Source organism: Phalacrocorax aristotelis, chromosome 1, assembly GCF_949628215.1.
Source record: "Phalacrocorax aristotelis chromosome 1, bGulAri2.1, whole genome shotgun sequence".
NCBI lineage: Eukaryota > Metazoa > Chordata > Aves > Suliformes > Phalacrocoracidae > Phalacrocorax > Phalacrocorax aristotelis.
Genome location: NC_134276.1, coordinates 193823785 through 193842127, shown reverse-complemented (window position 1 = coordinate 193842127; position 18343 = coordinate 193823785). Strand labels below are relative to the sequence as shown.

The 18343-nt window shown below is 38.0% G+C and overlaps 1 protein-coding gene across 15 annotated transcripts in view; it reads left to right on the top strand.

Moving 5' to 3' along the window:
• The window catches only part of CADPS2 (calcium dependent secretion activator 2), a 319788-nt gene that overhangs the window by 123139 nt on the left and 178306 nt on the right, over window positions 1-18343 (top strand). For all 15 annotated transcript variants that reach the window (XR_012658617.1, XR_012658616.1, XR_012658615.1 and 12 more), the window contains exons 4-5: window positions 12629-12709; window positions 16510-16746. Coding sequence is in view for 12 of the 15 variants with exons in the window: in XM_075081181.1 (XP_074937282.1) it covers window positions 12629-12709; window positions 16510-16746 (318 nt within the window). In the remaining 3 variants the exon portion in view is untranslated. The remainder of the gene's footprint in view (window positions 1-12628; window positions 12710-16509; window positions 16747-18343) is intronic.

Genomic DNA, 18343 nt, shown 5'->3' with positions numbered 1-18343 from the left:
ACATTTAGCATTTTCTCTAAATAACCTTGGCAGCTGTCACTGTCATACACACAATTCTGGGCTGGATGAACTATTTGTCTGATCTAACAGGGTGTTTCTTATGTCTGTCACATGTAAAATGATTGTATAATCCAGAGAGAAAACAGGAAGATATTTTCTTTAACATTTGGGGGATGAAACAAGACATACAGACTAGGGAACAAGAGGCTCTAGAGCAGCTCTGCAGGGAAGGACCTGGGGGTTCTGGTCGACAGCAGGCTGGATGTGAGCCAACAGTGCACCCTGGCAGCCAAGAGGGCCAACTGTGTCCTGGAATGCATCAAGCCCTGCATTGCAGCTGGTTGAGGGAGGGGATTGTCCCGCTCTGCTCTGCACTGGTGCGGCCTCACCTCGAGTGTTGTGTGCAGTTTTGGGCTCCAGAGTACGTTGAGGATATAAAGCTGCTACAGAGTGTCCAGAGGAGGGCCACTAATTTGGTGAAGGGTTTAGAGGAGAAACTGTACACGAGCAGCTAAGGTCACTTGGTTTGTTCAGCCTGGAGAAGAGGAGACTGAGGGTAGACCTCATCATGGTCTGCAGTTTCCTCACAAGGAGAAGAGGAGGGGCAGGCGCTGATCTCTTCTTTCTGGTGACCAATGACAGGACCTGAGGGAATGGCAGGAAGATGTGCCAGGGGAGGTTTAGGCTGGGTATTAGGAAAAGGTTCTTCACTCAGAGGGTGGTGGAGCACTGGAACAGGGTCCCCAGGGAGGCAGTCACAGTGCCAAGTCTGATGATATTCAAGAAACACTTTCACAATGCCCTCAGAGATATGGTGTGAATTTGGGGTTGTCCTGTGCAGGGACAGGAGTTGGACTTGATGATCCTTGTGGGTCCCTTCCAACTCAGGACATTCTATGATTCTATGATGCTATAACTGTACATAGTATAATTATGTATTTTGCTATTTGCAGAATAGCATCATTTTAGGAGATTGATCAAAATGCTAAAACAATATGTAGATCAGTAGTTTGTGAAGTGAGCAATTTAGAATAAAGCGTTATTCATAATTCTGTCTTTTTTTTAATTCTTATAGGACTGATTTGTAGAAGTGGAATGGCTTCTGCAAACTAAATGTTCTATCAGTTTGCCAGCTTCAGTTTCTTTCAGTTGTCTGTATATGCTTTTAAGCTTTAAAACAAATAACGTGTTCTGTTTTATGCAGGCTTTATTGCATCTCTACCCATCATTTCCTTGGGAAAGCCAAGGGTCTTGGCTTGCATTAAGCTTAAAGTAAATAGATTCTTCCTGGACTTCTTTTTGAACAATTTATAAATGCAATATAGGTAAAAATAGGATAAACTAATTGAAGTGCTTTTAGTTTTATTGTTTAAATCTTGATGATTTACCTAGTGGAAAGTGCATGAAGGTAGTGCTCATGAAAGCAACAGCCATATTACTTTTATGCATGCATCGGAATAAGTGCTGTGGGATATGAACCACTCTTTGACAACAAACAAGCAAGAATCATGCAAAGGGTTACATGTGTACTATTTTCATTGTCCACAGTGGCCACTAAGTATGTACCATTAGAGACATACTTAAATTTCCTGCTTTTTTATCTAGTCTATTTGAGTAGGGTCCACCATTTGTGTAGCAAGTGGGTTGTAGTTGCATTACGAAGACAAGAGGAGCTACAACCAAGACCAAACCATAACTGGAGAAAGAGGCATGGTTTGCAATTCTGGGACTCTGCTTTATAGTATAAAGCCTCTGCTACAAAAATAATTTGAAGTTAATTTTGAAGGAAACTAAGCAAGATTGAAGAGCTTGTTGTAGCAGAAAAGGGCATCAGTGTAGTGAAACTGCTCTTGGTCAACATTCTTCTAATCAGTGTACATATACATACAGGACATTGAGTTGCTGGAGCATGTCCAGAGAAGGGCAGAAAAGCTGGTGAAGGGTCTGGAGAACAAGTCTTATGAGGAGCAGCTGAGGGAGCTGGGGTTGTTTAGTCTGAAAAAAAAGGAGGCTGAGGGGAGACCTTATCGCTCTCTACAACAACCTGAAAGGAGGTTGTAGCAAGGTGGGTGTTGGTCTCGTCTCCCAACTAGCAAGTGATAGGATGAGAGGAAATGGCCCAGGCTGAATCAGGGGAGGTTTAGATTGGATATTAGGAAAAATTTCTTTCCTGCAAGAGTGGTCAGGCATTGGAACAGGCTGCCCAGAGAGTTGGTGGAGTCACGATCCCTGGAGGTGTTCAAAGAACGTGTAGACGTGGCACTTCAGGGCATGGTTTAGGACACATGGTGGTGTTGGGTTGGCAGTTGGACTTGATGATTTTAGAGGTCTTTTCCAACCTTAATGATTCTGTGATTCTATGATCTGTGTTTATACAGTTCATAAAATTGATACATCTTGATTCTCTTCACTGTGGAGAAGGTCAGAAGAGCACCAGAATCATGGCATTTATGGACAAGCTTGTGACAGTGTATCAACACTGATATGAAATGAAAAAACATTGATATAATGAATAAAATAAAATTCTGGGGTTTTTTAATATTGGAGTTTTCTTTTATAATTTCATTTTTAATGGGTTTTTCCCTCTCAGAATCTGCTGGTAGTACGGTCCAAGTAATACATTAACTCTAAGGCTATGCAAAGAGTCTCTAATACTTACAGAGAAATGCTGTTGTGAAAATACAGTCCAAGAAACACTAGCTAAAGACAAATCATTAACAGTCTAAGTACCTGCTGTCTGGTTTTTTTTTTCTCCTTGATGTCTGAACAGACTGCTATGCATAAATATTTAAAATATTTGTATCTAGGTCAGTGTATCTTTTTCACTAAAACCCCACAATGCATCATTAACAGCCTCTGTGTACCAAATATAGCTTCAACTTTATCTCTGCATTAAATCAGAGGAAAACTAATGGCAGACTCAGTATTGTGACAGAGTGTTTTCCTCTGTAAATATGAGGGCTTAGCAGGCTTTCTTCAAATATTGTCATCTAAACACCTACGCAAAAAGGTGATTTGTCTGCATTATTGAGTTGTATTTATTTATTTACAATCCTCATATCAAGGTTTGGCCAAGAAGAGAAACAGATCTTTTAAATCTTGAAATTTAGGTTAGCAGAGCAGCAATTTTAATTTCACATCAATGATCTAAAACAAAATGGAAAAAATGTTTCATTTGGGCAATCAGTGCAGAACAACGGTATGACAGCGTGTTGTGGAAAAGACTGTGCACATAAATTAGTGAAAATCCTGGCTGGGAAGCCCTACTGTCTCCTCAGCCCATGTAGATAACCAGAGTGCTGGGGTCTGTTCAGATCCAAATAGGCAAACAAAAACCTCATTCTTTATTATGCAAATACATTTACGCTACTTTTCCGAGTGTCCTGTTCACAAAGTATCAGTTCCCGTCAGTATGAAAATATGCAGTAAAATATGGAGGCCTACTCCAATTTGGGCTAGGACAAATTTTGAACCATTAATATATTTTTCAACTTTATTCAGTAAAGATAATATTCAACAGAGGATTGCATTTGAAGAATCCTTTGAAGCTCATCTTTTTAAAGATTGGATTATTCTTTCCCATTTGGGACATATCATTTTGACAAAGGTTGTCTGGTGAGTTTAATCAAGTTAGCTGTTGATAAAAGGCATTTAACTTGTTACAGTTTCTCTAAAAGGTTAATAGCAGTCAAATATGAAAGATGATTGTTAGGGAAACGGTCACTGAATTAAGTTGCATGGTACATCTGTACATCACAGTGTAAAATAAACGTTCTTGCTAGAGATTTTCTCGGTAATACATGGTGCGTGTTTAATTCTTCAAATGTCTTCTCACTTACAGTGTTGGCTACATACAGTGAAAGTTTGACCTATGAACATATACTTTATGTTAAGTTTTGAGTGGGCTTAAATACACTTTTTTAACTGTTCCCGTTACATATATTCTGATTGGCGTGAATACTGTATGTGCTTACTTTCCTCTTCATTTTAAGGCTCATTGAAGATTTTCCTTGGGGTTTGGGTATTGGTAGTCCCTGAATAAACAGAAATCTGTTTGTGAGAGAATATTTCAGCTGGTACTGAGAATCTCAAATCTGCTTTTCTAATGTTTTCAAAGCTTTAATGTAGGGAAATGCCATATCAAAGTGTTGTGGTTTAATCTCAGCCAGCACTGAGCGCCATGCAGCCGCTTGCTCACACCCCCCCGGTGGGATGGGGGAGAGAATCCGAAGAGTAGAACTGAAAAAAATACTTGTGGGTTGAGATAAGAACAGTTTAATAATTGAAATAAAATAATAGTCATAATAATAATGATAAAAGAATATACAAAGCAAGTGATGCTTGATGCAATTGCTCACCACCCACTGATCGATGCCCTGCCAGTCCCCCAGCAGCGATCGCTGCTCCCCAGCCAACTCCCCCCTGGTTTATATACTGGGCATGACATCATATGGTATGGAATATGCCTTTGGCCAGTTTGGGTCAGCTGTCCTGGCTGTGGCCCCTCCCCTCCCAACTTCTTGTGCACCCGGCAGAGCACGGGGAGCTGAAAAAGACCTTGACTAGTGTAAACACTGCTTAGCAACAACTAAAACATCAGTGTGTCATCACGTTATTCTCATGCTAAATCCAAAACACAGCACTATACCAGCTACTAGGGGGAAAATTAACTCTGCCCCAGCCAAAACCAGCACACGAAGTCTCAGCCTTGATTATTCTGCAAACTGCCAAAGTGAATGGAAAGCCATCCAATGGCAGATTGGAAAAAGGTCCAAGATTTCAAAACTGTGTCATTTTCACTTTTGTTTTTGTGAACTTTGAAATTGTGGTTTTTTTTAATTGAATTAATTAAAGTAATTTTGACTTTATGTTTTGGTTTGTTTTTATATTTTTATGATAAGCATTTTTTACAAATATATAATAACTATTATTGATTAGAACAAACAATTAGTATGAATGATATGTTCTGCTACCTTAATCAGTTGTACATATACAAATCAACATTGAAATTACATAGGCAGGTTCAGAAATTTATAAACAAATTTCAGAGACCAAAACTTCTCACCATCTGAGATTGTACATGAATTTGTTGAGCTTCTGGGGTTATATAGAGCTTGTAAGAAAATTCTGAGTGAGGTGTTGAATCTAATGGGCTCCTTGTAGGTACTCAGGCACAGCTTGTGAAAACATTGATTTTATGCTATTTTTTCATTTTTTTTAATCCAGCTGAAGCCACTGTAGAATATTTGACTGTTGACTGGCTTTTCTCTTTATCTGCATTGTTACTTATTGTTAACAATACTGGCTATAGAAGAAGTGATACGCTAATTGCTTGCTCTGTTCATCTGTACCGTCTCCATCCTAATTTTGATATTTGTATTATTGTAAAATTGTTGCTCTCCCTCCCCCCAAAAAAAGATAAAGAAAAATTATAGTAGTCAATAAACATTTGTATTAAAACAGATTAATTTAAACTCATGTTTGAACTTTTTGCTGGCACTGTGTTGCAGAAAAACTGAGTGATCACCTTGGCCAATTGTCAGAAAGACAATCTAGTTGTGCTCTATTAGAGGAAAATCGATAAGAAAAAGCTGTGAGGCCCGATGGTGCGTTGCAAAATGCTGTTCGAACACCTCATACGGGCTTTGGACCTGAAAGCTTTTACAAGCCTACTTGCTGCAGACAAACTGAAAGTAGGAATGCTTTCAGTGGTTGCTGAGCTTGTCTTTTGACTTAAAATTAGCTGAAAATATGCGTAGTGGTGTTCTACAAGGGAAATAATTCCAAAAATAAGTGGGTTTTCCCCCCTTTATTTTAACGATTAACAGATTTTCTGTCTCAGACATTCTTTCTCTTAGGTTTCACTCAGAGCTTGTGCAACATAGAAGCAAAGTTTACTTGTCCATCCCTGAGTTTATTTGCCCAGTCTAGCAATTTTTTGTTGTTTTTGTGTGTTGACTGGGAAAAGGAGTGAGTTGGGAAGAGGAGAGAGGAAGATTCAGGAACTGAGTTTTTAAGGTTTTTCTTCTGCAGAGTTCTGTGGGAAATCCACAGGATTTCACCATCACGCAGGGAGGGTCAGCCATCAGGATAGCCATTTGCGTGATACATGATAAGGGTTTTGCAGGTTGCGGAGAACATGAGAGTTTTTAAATACCATTTTAGTAATCTGTTTTATGAATCTGAATTAATCAGCTCTATAATTTATTCACAAGGAACAGAAAAGATTTTAAAATTGATGCTAAACAGCATAGCCTCCTCTGAAATAGAGAAGTGACTACATTTTCTTTGTTTTTTACAGGTGTGTCTTTCTTGTTGTGAAACAGGAGGCAGAACATTTATGAAAAAGTCCAGTAGAAGCCATTTAGAAAGCTTCACATGTCCTGCCCTTTAATCAAATCTGTTTTTTTCCTCCTATAGGAAGTGGAAACTATTTACTTCTGTCATTACTTTGTTCTTGCGAAGCTAAGTCCTGTTGAATCCATGTCCAAAAGTGTCTGCTGTCGTAGACTGCAGCTGGGCGCTCTGTTTTCAGCCTGATTTGGAAGTTGGTGATCCTCCTACCTTTACATATGTAGCTGCTAATCTTGCTTCACAAGCTAGGGAAACTTCGGGAATCTCCGGAGGCTGTTTGTGTTCAGCGCAGGGCAGCTCCTTAACGCTGCCAAGAATTGCAGACACCTTTAATCTTTTTTCCAGTCTGTTCCTTTAGAGCAACTCCATCTGTATAAAGATAAGAATGGGAACAAATCCGGTGGGTCTTAGAGACAGCAGGTCTGTATGAAGCAAAACACATTTTTTTCAGAGTCAGAGGGAAGGGTAGCAAGGACAATGGTCTGAAAAAATGCCAGTATTTGCATCTGCTATCCCTCTGCCTGCTTGCTGCTTGCTTGATTGACAACTGAAATTGAGCGCTAGGACTCCTCTGGCGTTCGCTTTCTCTTCCAGCCTTGCTGCTGGATGCCATTAGTTACTTCCAGAAATCCAGTTTCTTTTTCAGCATTATCTAGTCACAACACTTTTAATCCAAGCCCATTACTCCATTTGCTGTATGTTGACAGTTTTTCCCTTTGCTGTTAGACAGTAGTCAGGGATAGACCCTGCAGGTTACCTCACATGGGCATCCACAAATAACCTGTCAGGTCAGCAGGGCCCGGACTCGGTTATGTGTGGGAAAAAGTGGTTGTAAATAAAAAATGTCCATTACTGTCACACAGAATAAAAAGACTTTGGATTTTCTGTTGCAGAAGTAAGAGCAAGGTATGTGAACTGACAATTTAGTCATTAAATGTAGAGAAATTTATATTTTTATAGGCAGGTAAATTGTCATGGTTTAACCCCAGTCGACAACTCGGCACCGCACAGCTGCTCACTTGCTCCCCCGATGGGATGGGTACTCAGAAAAGTAAAAGTGAGAGAACTTGTGGGTTGAGATAAAGACAGTTGAATAGGTAAAGCAAAAGCCACAAGCATGCAAGTAAAGCAAAACAAGGAATTCATTCACTCCTTCCCATGGGCAGGCAGGTGTTCAGCCACCTCCAGGAAAGCAGGGCTCCATCACACGTAATGGTTACTTGGAAAAACAAACACTATCACTTCAAACATCCCTCCCTTCCTTCTTCTTCCCCAGCTTTGTATGCTGAGCATGACATCATATGGTGTGGGATATCCCTTGGGTCAGTTGGGGTCAGCTGTCCCGGCTGTGTCCCCTCCCAGCTTCTTGTGCACCCCCAGCCTCCTCGCTGGTGGGGTGGGGTGGGGTGAGAGGCAGCAAAGGCCTTGACTTAAGTAAGTGAACAGTAAGCACTTCTCAGCAGTAACTGAAACATCTCTGTGTTATCAACACTGTTTTCAGCATAAATCCAAAACATGGCCCATACCAGCTACTAGGAAGAAAATTAACTCTATCCCAGCCAAAACCAGCACATAAATGTAATTTCACGTTGATGTTACTGTGACTTAGAAAGCTGCAGGGAAGCTAACGGAACACTAATAAAATAGTCACTTAGATAAACTCTCAGTTAGTTTGAGCACTTGTGAACATAAAGAGCAATAACTTGCAGCAGGTCAGTATTAATCCATAATCGAACTGGTCTTGTTTCTTGGGCAAAGGATATCTGACTGACTTTGTATGCAGAGGAATGCCAATGAGTGCCATGGGCTTCAGTGCGGTACCTCCTGGCAGCATTAGTATCTTCTTCACCTTAAGTTGCTCTTGCACATTAACTAGATTTTCTGCCAATGTACCTTTTTTCTTTTGCACCAAAATATAAAAATATTTTATGATTGTATAAGTAATTTTTTTTTTCTGAAAAGTTATGATTTACATAGGAATCAATAAGTTTGCAGTCTTTTCCAACCTTTTAAAGTATGTAAACATTAATTCGATCTGATGTATTTCTGTTCTGTGCTGCTTAGGCACACAAATTAAACAACAGTTTGTCAAGCAAGAGATCATGCTGTTGATCCAAATAGTGATTTTTAGCTCTGATAAGCTTACAGTCTTTCTTAAATGAGCAAATAATCTGAGTATAGACTCCATGCATATTCAAGACAGCAGCATGACCTGAAGATGAATCTGAATGCTGAACCTGATTTAGCCTCTGGTAGTGGCTGCTTGCAGCGTGACTGCTGCAGATTTCATTTTTCAAAGGTTCATAACTTGGCCAGAGTTGAGCTGATTTTCACAGATGTACCCCTGTTAAATTTCAGATCCTTACTGCAAAGCAAGATGGTGCTAGAGCTCTTTGACAAGGTGGTCACCGGTTTTCTTATTATGGATAAAGCAGTGTATTGTCTTCCCTGGTCTCTTCAGAAGTAATGAAGTCTCTTGGTTTAAATTGTTAAAGCAGAAATTTGGAGTAGAAAACTTCCATCTGTGTTTTAGAAGTTGACACACACAAGCATCTGAAAAAATCCTTTATAGGAATTGTTGGGCAACTTGTATATTGAGGATATTCCCACTCCATCTCTACTAATAAAGAAGTTTGTAATAAAAATGATTGCCCTTTTCAGAGTGAGAAAAAATAAAGACAACTTCAAGCATTAACGAATAAAACCATTTTTGAATGAATAGCTTGATGTCTAACGGTGGCAGGTTTATTTTAGAAAGCTGTTTTTATATAACACCATTAGGGGGAAAAAAAGTGATGAGCTACCACTTTTAATAAAAAGTAGCTTCTTATTCACCCAAGCGTAGTCATTCATAACTACTGATTTTTTCTGAAGAAGCTTTTAAAATCCATATAATAATTGTTGCAAAACGAAAGGGCAGTAGTGGCACAGCTGTCTTATTCATACTCTTGCTCAGTGGGGAATTTTTTCTACTGAGCTAACTAGCCCTCAGGAGGGGAGTCAGGGTCTTTGTCTATGTTTTACAGGCTTTGGGGCCAGATATATGGCATTTAGGGGAAACACTGCTTTGGTTGGTCAGGACTTCTAATGTATGTTATACTAAAAACAGGTCCCTGGTGTCTGTAGAGTCTTCTGTAGTAAGGTCCCCTGCTGCTAAAATACTGATTAATTGGTTATGTGAGGTTTAAGCAATACGAGGAGCATCTGTAGTGTTGGTACAGTCAGTAAATAGCTATGGTGTATAAATACTACCATTGCAGTTGCAATACTGAGAGGTATCTGAGGTGCTCTTTTGCAGTGTTACATTTATATGAATTTCTATGCACAGCGTCATATGCTTTTCTGGTTTTTACTTAACAGTTTGGAAATTACTGCAGCGCTTGTCATAGCTGTATATCCCACAGATATCTTGGGTATGGGTTTGATCCATGAATGAGGAATTCAGGAAAAGGGTGCACTTAATGCTAACCCTTGTCACCGTTTCCCACCCATATGGTGGGTTATATCAAGTGTCTTCCCTAGCGAAAAAAGTGGACACAACTCACAAATTCCAAATGCCACCTGCATTTTCAGAACCTACTCAGTCTTACTGTTGTCACTTCAGATTCAGTAGATATGTAAAGTATGATTGATTACACATTCATAATAGCAGACCGCTTTGCTTGTAAAGTTGTTTTTCATGCATTTTGTTGAATTTAGAATAAAGGCAAGGAGAATGACCTTGCATGGAACGTGATACCAAAGTTATTGGTTTTCTCGTTGTCACTTCATTTTGCATACTGAAAAAGTACTAATATCAACAACTTTACTGCTTCTTATTAGGACAGCTCTGAATGACCTACCAGTCATTCTTACCTTGGCTTTTTTTCTATAAGTAAAGCTGTGTTCTTCGGTATTTCACCTCTTCAGCTTCTTTCCATACCTTACAAAACATCATTACATACATGTGTTAACAGAACCGTTAAAATGTATAAGTATTTCAGGAAGAAGACTGAATTTTAAAAATAAGTAAGTAGGGAAATCAGCATATTTTTAAGTATTCAAGTACAAACAGATAATGTGAACCAATGCATAGTTAAGGAAAAAAATGTTAAGATTTACAAAACCAGGTTACATCTTCATTAATTTAAATTATCATTTCATGTGTTTTTAGTTGGAAAATAACTAAATATCAATCTTTAAACAAAAGGTTTTGCCTCTTCAAATGAGTTAATAATAGAGACAGTCATTTAAGTTGTGTCTTGACACAGGAACAAGTTTTAGCTTCGTTCTGCTCTCCCACACCCTCCTTTTTGCAGAAATCAAAATTCAGTCATCAAAATTACTTTCAACCAGATATTTTTGAAGTAATTGCCTTCCATGGGATATATTATTAAAATAATGTTGACCTTCTCTTAGCCCAGAAAGCAAAATTGGTTTTCATATTAGATGGACTTTCACACTGATTAAACAAAAATAATTGCAAAAATTATATGGTTATCACAGAATGGCAGGGGTTGGAAGGGACCTCTGGAGATCATCTTGTCCAACCCCGCTGCTTGAGCAGGGACACCCAGAGCAGGGGGCACGGGACAATACAGAGGGAAATGGAAATATTCTTGGTGACAAGTTCAATAAGCAGTCTCTTACTCTGTTAAGAAATGGAAGAATACAAATTTGGGAATTTATTTGAAATACTGTAATCGTATTCTGAAAACCTAAAATATTTGCTTTAATTGAGAATGCTCTTGCAATTTATGCTCATAGTCAAACTAGGAGCAGATTTACAGACACGCTGATCAGGAGGATCCTTCCAGTCCGGAACATGATCCATCTTCTACTCTCTATTTTAAATCTGAGCCTCTTTTAGGGATGCCATCAGGTTTTGTTCTCTTGCTTTCTGGTAGTCTGGATCAGTTCCTGCAAGGATCTTGTGAGACGCCAGATTGTACGGGTGACAGATTGCATGTTCTGTCATCGCTTCCATACTAGCAGTGGAAAACTTTTCATCCTGTTGCTAAATGTGGTCAGATTTACATTATACATAATGCTGTAGTTGACTTGCAAGTACTGCATAGTGTATTTTTAATTATTCCTTTTTTAAAATTGGATTTTGAAAGAAAAAATGCCTAATTTTCAAGAGCAGCTTGGTTCAATAAGAGCTACTGGATTTAGCTGAGGAGCATTGCAAAGGAGATGGTGTTATGTATTTGGCCTGATCCACTGAATATTGGTCTTAGAAAGCATAGCTTAATGTAATCAATCATTTATCAAACTAATTGTGCATTCTTTAGCTGAAGATGTCATTTAATTAGAGAACCAATTTTTGCCAGTTTACATCCCTAATCAATTTAAGTTCTTTTAATGAAGAGCAATTAGGTATCCTTAAACCTCAGCCACATACTAAATGCACTAGGGTCGTATCAGCACTTCGCATGTGTCTGTGGTTAGCCCTGGGGACAGAGAGCGCCCTCCCTTGGGACTCTGTCCATATTTGGCATTTATTCAGGTAAGAAGGCATGTTGTGCCTCATCTTTTCCAGATGCATCATACTTCTTCCTCTTAACCAGCCGTGCGGGTCAGTGCATTGAGGTGAAGCCCCATTTCACTACACTCCCACCACCACCCTTAACAAGTAAACAGGTGAAAAAGTAGTTGGGGATGCTTTTCCTGTTGAGATTCAGCTGTTCTGTTGAGGTGAGGAGATGTGTTCTTCCCCTTTACCTCCCTGACTGAAGTGAGATTTTTAGTCATGACTGTTCCCTAGGTATGACAGCATTGGAGGCTCAAAAACTGCATATGCTTTGGTCTGAGCAGTTGGCCAATACTGGGGGAAAAGGGCCATGTGAGTGAAATAATATCATACTTAGTAAGCATAGCCACACAGTTTTCTTCCCCCATACCTATATATTCATATACAGGAGCTTATGGCACCAAAGAGTAGATTTCCGTGCAAATCTTTTCTAAGCCAGTCTCTGGTCCAGTTTCTCATTCATGGAGAAATGGTTTCAGCTGCTATATTTTCATAAGGAAATAAGGCTTCTTCTGTTTAGCCTGAGTGTTAAAAACTCAAGGGAATGCTGGCTACCCTTCAGAGACCCTGACTGCCATGGGTAACTGGTGGCCGTTACATTTCTTTCATCTTGGTACAACTCAAAGCCATGTATTTGCTTACTGTTTCACTGATTTTAAGACAAAAAGGGTGCCATTCATTTTTGGTTTTAACTCCATTACTTGCTATAAAGTTAGAATATAGTGTGTATTTCTCACCATTCATTTTTGTTCTCTGTCCAAGTTGGATAATGGAGATGAGCAAGCAGCCCAGATCAGACGTGAACTGGATGGACGACTACAACTGGCAGAACAAATGGCAAGGGTAGGTGGTTGCTTTCATGTACCAAAAATGTATCTTCATATGAGATTGAGTGGGGCGATACATAGTGTGTATTTCCAGTTTCTGCTTCTAAAATTAAGCAGATCGTCTGAAAACAGCCCAGCAGATGCATTTCTTTCTTCTCTGGAGTATCTGTGTCAACAGGTGTAGGAAGAAAGCATAACTTGGTTTTGGAAACTCATGCACTCTGTGATCCTCCCTTTCCTTTATCAGCAAGTCCAGTGGTAAAACAAATCGTATATTAAATGTATGTTTGGTATTATGTGTTTTGGAAGTAAAATAAGTCATCTTTTACATTCTGAAGTGCATTGTGCTTAGGGTATAACCATAATGTTTATGTCTTACTACAAGTTATATGCAATATATTTTTTAAGTATATATAATACAGTTTACATTTATAGATTAAGTTCATAATGGTTATATTAGCATTGCAAGAAACAAAGCTATGAGTCTTTTAGGTCAAATTAGTGATGATTGGGTAAATTATAAATTCTTTTTGTAAATTTTAGAAAGCCAAGCCTATCTTTCTCTTCTGTAGCTTCTGTTTTATTTTAGTGGACAGGAATACGCTTTCTTTAGTAAATATCACAGGTGGGATTGGTACTGTCCCTGACTGTATCTTATTAAATTTTGGAGAAAGGCTACTTTTTCACAGAAAGGCAATCTCACGTCTTGTCAATCTTCTGTGCATCCTGGGCTTGTAATCACAGTTGTCCAAACAGTCCTATGTTTGCTCTGTTGCCTTCTTCCCTTTCACTCCAAAAGTTACAAAATATTAGAAGCCTGAATGTGTGTGGAAGTACTGTGCGTGTGCAGGAAAATGAATATTCTATTAATGTGATACTAATTGTAAAGCAGTTAAGACTTGCTTGTTTCTTTAAAAGGAAAAAAATAATCATTTAGGTCTGTGAAGTTCATAACAGTTGGATTAGACCTGGAAGTCTAATCTTTCTAAAAAACAAAATGCTGGCCATAAAAGTTTCAAATTAATTTTATAGCAAGCGAAAATTATAAACACTGTTTAAACCATGTAAATCTTGTTCATTCTGTCTCTAGTGTGCATACACTGCACATCTGTAGATTTTTTTAAAGAAAAATTTATTTATTTTTCACCTGAACTGTTACTTGAAAATTCTCATGGTAGCCACAGTGTCAACTGTACAATTTTGCACAGAATAAGGGACTCCATGTTCTACATGGTACATCTATGTTAGAAATCAGAGTTTTCATACACCTCTCTTAAACTACTTAAAATGCAGAAATTTTTGTGGGGGACCTTGAGAGCTAGTCCTAATTCTAGCAGCTGTGAGAATTATTAAGATCATTTATGCCTAAGCAATCAAATGCTGCAGAATATGAACTTTATTCTCAGAGCTGAAAAACAGGGGAAAAGTGTTTTGATACTGGATTATGTATTCTAGCATCTTTGTGGGTAAAGAAAAGGATGTTCACTGATTACCTGCCTGTAAGAGAATTATTAAACTGCAGTCTCAAATGATCACCACAGCTCAAGAGAAATCTCTCCATATAGCTTTTTTGTTGTTGTTGAGGTCTCATTCCTTGTTCCTATAATACATTACTTCATGATTTTACAAGTTGTTAATTATAAATGAGAAGTTTATTTTAGCAGAAAAGATAATTTAGCTTATTTAATGGAGGCAAGAACCTTAGAATATGTTCGTCTATGACAGAAAAAAATCAATGGGGAATTTGTGCATCTATTTGCCCATCTGTTTCTTTATATGACTAAATTTGTAGTTGAAATCAAAGTGTGTATCACCTAATGCATTTTTCTATCTATTGTAACTGGTGCTATGCTTTTCTAAGATAAATTTTTTTGTGATCCTATGAAAAGACTACCCAGTGTCTTTTTCTCCTTAAGAAATGCATCCTGAAAATCCATTTTAGCACTCTCAGAATCCAGACCTAGAGACTTGTGCATACATCAGCCTGATCAGTGTCTCACATCTGTCCCCAGGGTCTTTGTTTCGGGATGTGTTCCAGTATGTTGCGATCAGAGCTCCCAAAATTCCAGTGTTGTGCAGGGGGATGTGTTCTTCAGACAATGTGGGCTTTTCAGATCAGTGTAATTACATGCCTGTGCATATGCACTAAAGAAATATGGGAAAGCCTCCATTATTCTTGTTGTGCCTCTAAATTATTTTAAATATTGTGTGCTATAGCAATTTGTTACACATTCAGCAAATAATAGCGGGGGGGAGGGGTGAAATCTGTAGACCTCACGGTGTTTATGGAGGATCCTCACCTGTGTTTTGTGAGGGAGAGAAGTGGCTACAAATGTTCAGGCTTTCAAGAAATAAAGACCTCCATATATTCTGATAGTGCTGTCTTAAATCGTGGAAGATTATGGTGATAAAAATGTACAGTAAAAGGCATCGTAAAAAGTTTCCTTAATTTTTACAGTGGGGTGGAAAAAGCATCTTAACAGGAGGAAAGATGTTTTAGCAACATAATAGCAGTCTGTCTTCTCTGTCTTCTCTGTCAGCATATTATTATATGAATGATCATCACAGGAGAAGTTACAGTTTGAAATACACTCTACAGTGGAGCTTTTTTTGGCTAGAGCACCGGAACCTTACCCTGTGTTTTTAGTTTCTAACTACAACTAACTTTATTTTTTATTTTTTATTTTTCAATCTGTAATGTACTGGCTCTGTAATGCTGTAATGAGCCAGACCACTGGACTTGCTGCAGGTCTTGTGGATCACAGTGAACTTGCTTGGTCTTCGTTACTGAAACAAAATCAACCATAAGGGTTTTAATGCAAAACATTTTATGATACTGCTTATAACAGCTAATGATAAAAATTGTCTGGTTTAGGAGGAAGGTGCCTACCTTTGCAGACAGTACGTGGGGAGCAGTGTTCGTTTCTTGTTTATACATAAAACATATATTTTAGAATAATTTGCATTTTTAAGAAAAATCTTGAGTGACGTATTCTCCCAAGCTGCCCTATATTCAATATCAGGGGAGAAACTTTGCATAAAATTGGCTCTGTACAAGTTCATATATGCATTATCTATGTTCATTTGTTCCCTCTTTGTTATAAACACAATGTTTAAACACTATTATCTAACTCCTACAGAGGAAAAAAGTAATTGTTACATTATTTCTAACACGTTTAAAATAATCCCATGTGTAATAATTTGGCATTACTTTCAAAATGAGTGACCCATTATTAAAAATAGAAATAAACGATAGGATTTTCATGTCATGGTTGTAGTTTAACAGCTTTATGTTAGAAGCATGAATGTCATTGACTTATGTTTGGTAGCATGGGAAATGGATGAAATAACAAAATTATTAGTGGATTTTGTCAATTTATAAAATATTTGAAAGTAACCTTAAAGGCATATTGTTAATTGATACACTTAAAACACATGTATTGGAAATACCTAATGTGTACATATCCAACCTAGGTTTATGGTTAAATGATTTGGGTGGGGAAGTGGTTCCATCGTTACAAATGCCCCTTACTTTATTTTTTTGACGTGTCCAGAGAGATCATTTGTCTACTATTTTTGAGGAATATGAGGGAATTCTTAATTCAAATTACATTTCTTCTTGTCAAACTTTACTATTTATGGGATGGGATTAGCCTTCCCATTACTGTTTTGAAGATATAAAAATAGATAGACACTGCAATTAAGTCTTATTTTTATTAAGTATCTCTTAACTGAGAGCAAATTGGTAAATTAACATGGCATATAATGTGGGAATTTTTTTTCTCCTCAACTAACTTTTAAAATATATCTTCCAAGGAAAGAAAATTCCCAAAATTCATAACAAGAGAAATGGAGAACATGTACATAGAAGAGTTGCGGTCTTCAGTGAATTTGCTGATGGCAAATCTGGAAAGTCTTCCAGTGTCTAAAGGTGGGCCGGAATTTAAACTGCAGAAGTTAAAGCGATCACAGAATTCTGCATTCTTGGATATAGGAGATGAAAATGAGGTTCAGCTGTCGAAGTCTGATGTGGTCCTCTCCTTCACGTTAGAGGTAATCACTTATTTCACAGAAAACTTGTTGACAGTTTAGATGATTACTAGAATACCTATGTCTTGATACTTTTTTGTTATTGGTCCTCCTTTAGTAATTTTAAAATTTGATGTTAAAGAAGTAGATTATTCTTTGTCTAGCAGTTAGAATACAGCTATATGATGCATTTGCCTCTCGCAGCAGTAGTTACAGTTGGGCCCACACAGCAATGTGGGCAGTTGAATCTCCCACACAAATATAACTTTAAATGAATTCCAGTACATTAAATCCTAAGTATACTTTTGAACGTAATAATGAAACACTGTTGTTATCAGGAACAGAGAAATGACTTATCCCACTGTACAAAATTTTAACATTACTGGCTAATAATGTAAAAGCCCAATATCAACTTTCAAAGAGTAGTAAGGTCCATTATTCATACACCAAACAGTATTAGTTCATCAAGCATGTAAAACTGGAGTGCAGGCCTTAGTACTGAAGTATATGACATGATAAAGTAGTTTTATAACTCCTGTGCTGAATCCTGTCTGTCTCCATCACATGTTCTGTGTCTGCCTCAAGTGGAACACCAAGCCTAGAATGATCCATAAATAGCAATAACAAAGAGTAGTTCTGAAGCACTTAAAAGTACCTGGAAAAGGTTGTTGATAATGTTTTTTCTCTTCAACAAAGTTTGCTTGATAAGGGATGTAAGAAGAAGAAAAGCTTTCTCTGTGCCTCTGGAGAGAAGTATTGAGTATGTACTAAAAATGATGTGGTATTTGGGGGAAAGCACAGTAAAAGGTTGAAACAATCATGAAATGAAAAATGACAGGACATATAATATCCGAGAAATTTGGAACAATTTTGCTCTGTATACAGCCCTTCCCCTCTCACACCAGAAATGTAGACTATTAGGTCTGGCGAACTTAGCTTTCCCTCCGCCAACCTCCCCCAGTCACTGATAAAGAAAACACACAGATGTCCTGAAAGGTTGGTAATCTACAATTCATCCTGTGCAAGGCAAAGAATTAAAGTGTTACTCTACATGTAGCAGTTTTTAGTAGGGCAAATTTTCGTTTTAAACATGGTGTTAACCACACAAGTTGAATGTCTTGATGGACGAGTATGTGCATATCTTACTCTTTGGAAGCTAAGCCTCAGAGGATGTAAAGGCAAAAGGAAACAGCTGAACTGATATCCATTTAGACTGAAACATGGAAGAGCTGCTCTTTTTCCATGCAAATGGCCAAATAAGAAAAGCTGATTGCATTTCCTTGGAGACAGAATATTTTTGGAAAGTGATGAGGTCATATGTGCACAATTTTGCATTTCTTGAATAACACATAAACATGTCTTTTGCGGTGTGACTTATCTAGTTTGCAGGGTAACCAGCAAAATCCCCGCTGAGGACTGCTTCACAGGCCCATGAATGAACAGGAAATACATAACATTAAACATTAGGACAGAGTATAAGAACTCTGTGAAAATTCCCTGGCAGGGGGAAAAGCGACTGGGGTTTGTGCTGCCACTGCATGTTGTTGTTAAGACAGAACAGCAAAAGATGTTAGTAACATTTATAAAGTTCTGGTGGGAATGGACCTTGCTGACTAAGAGA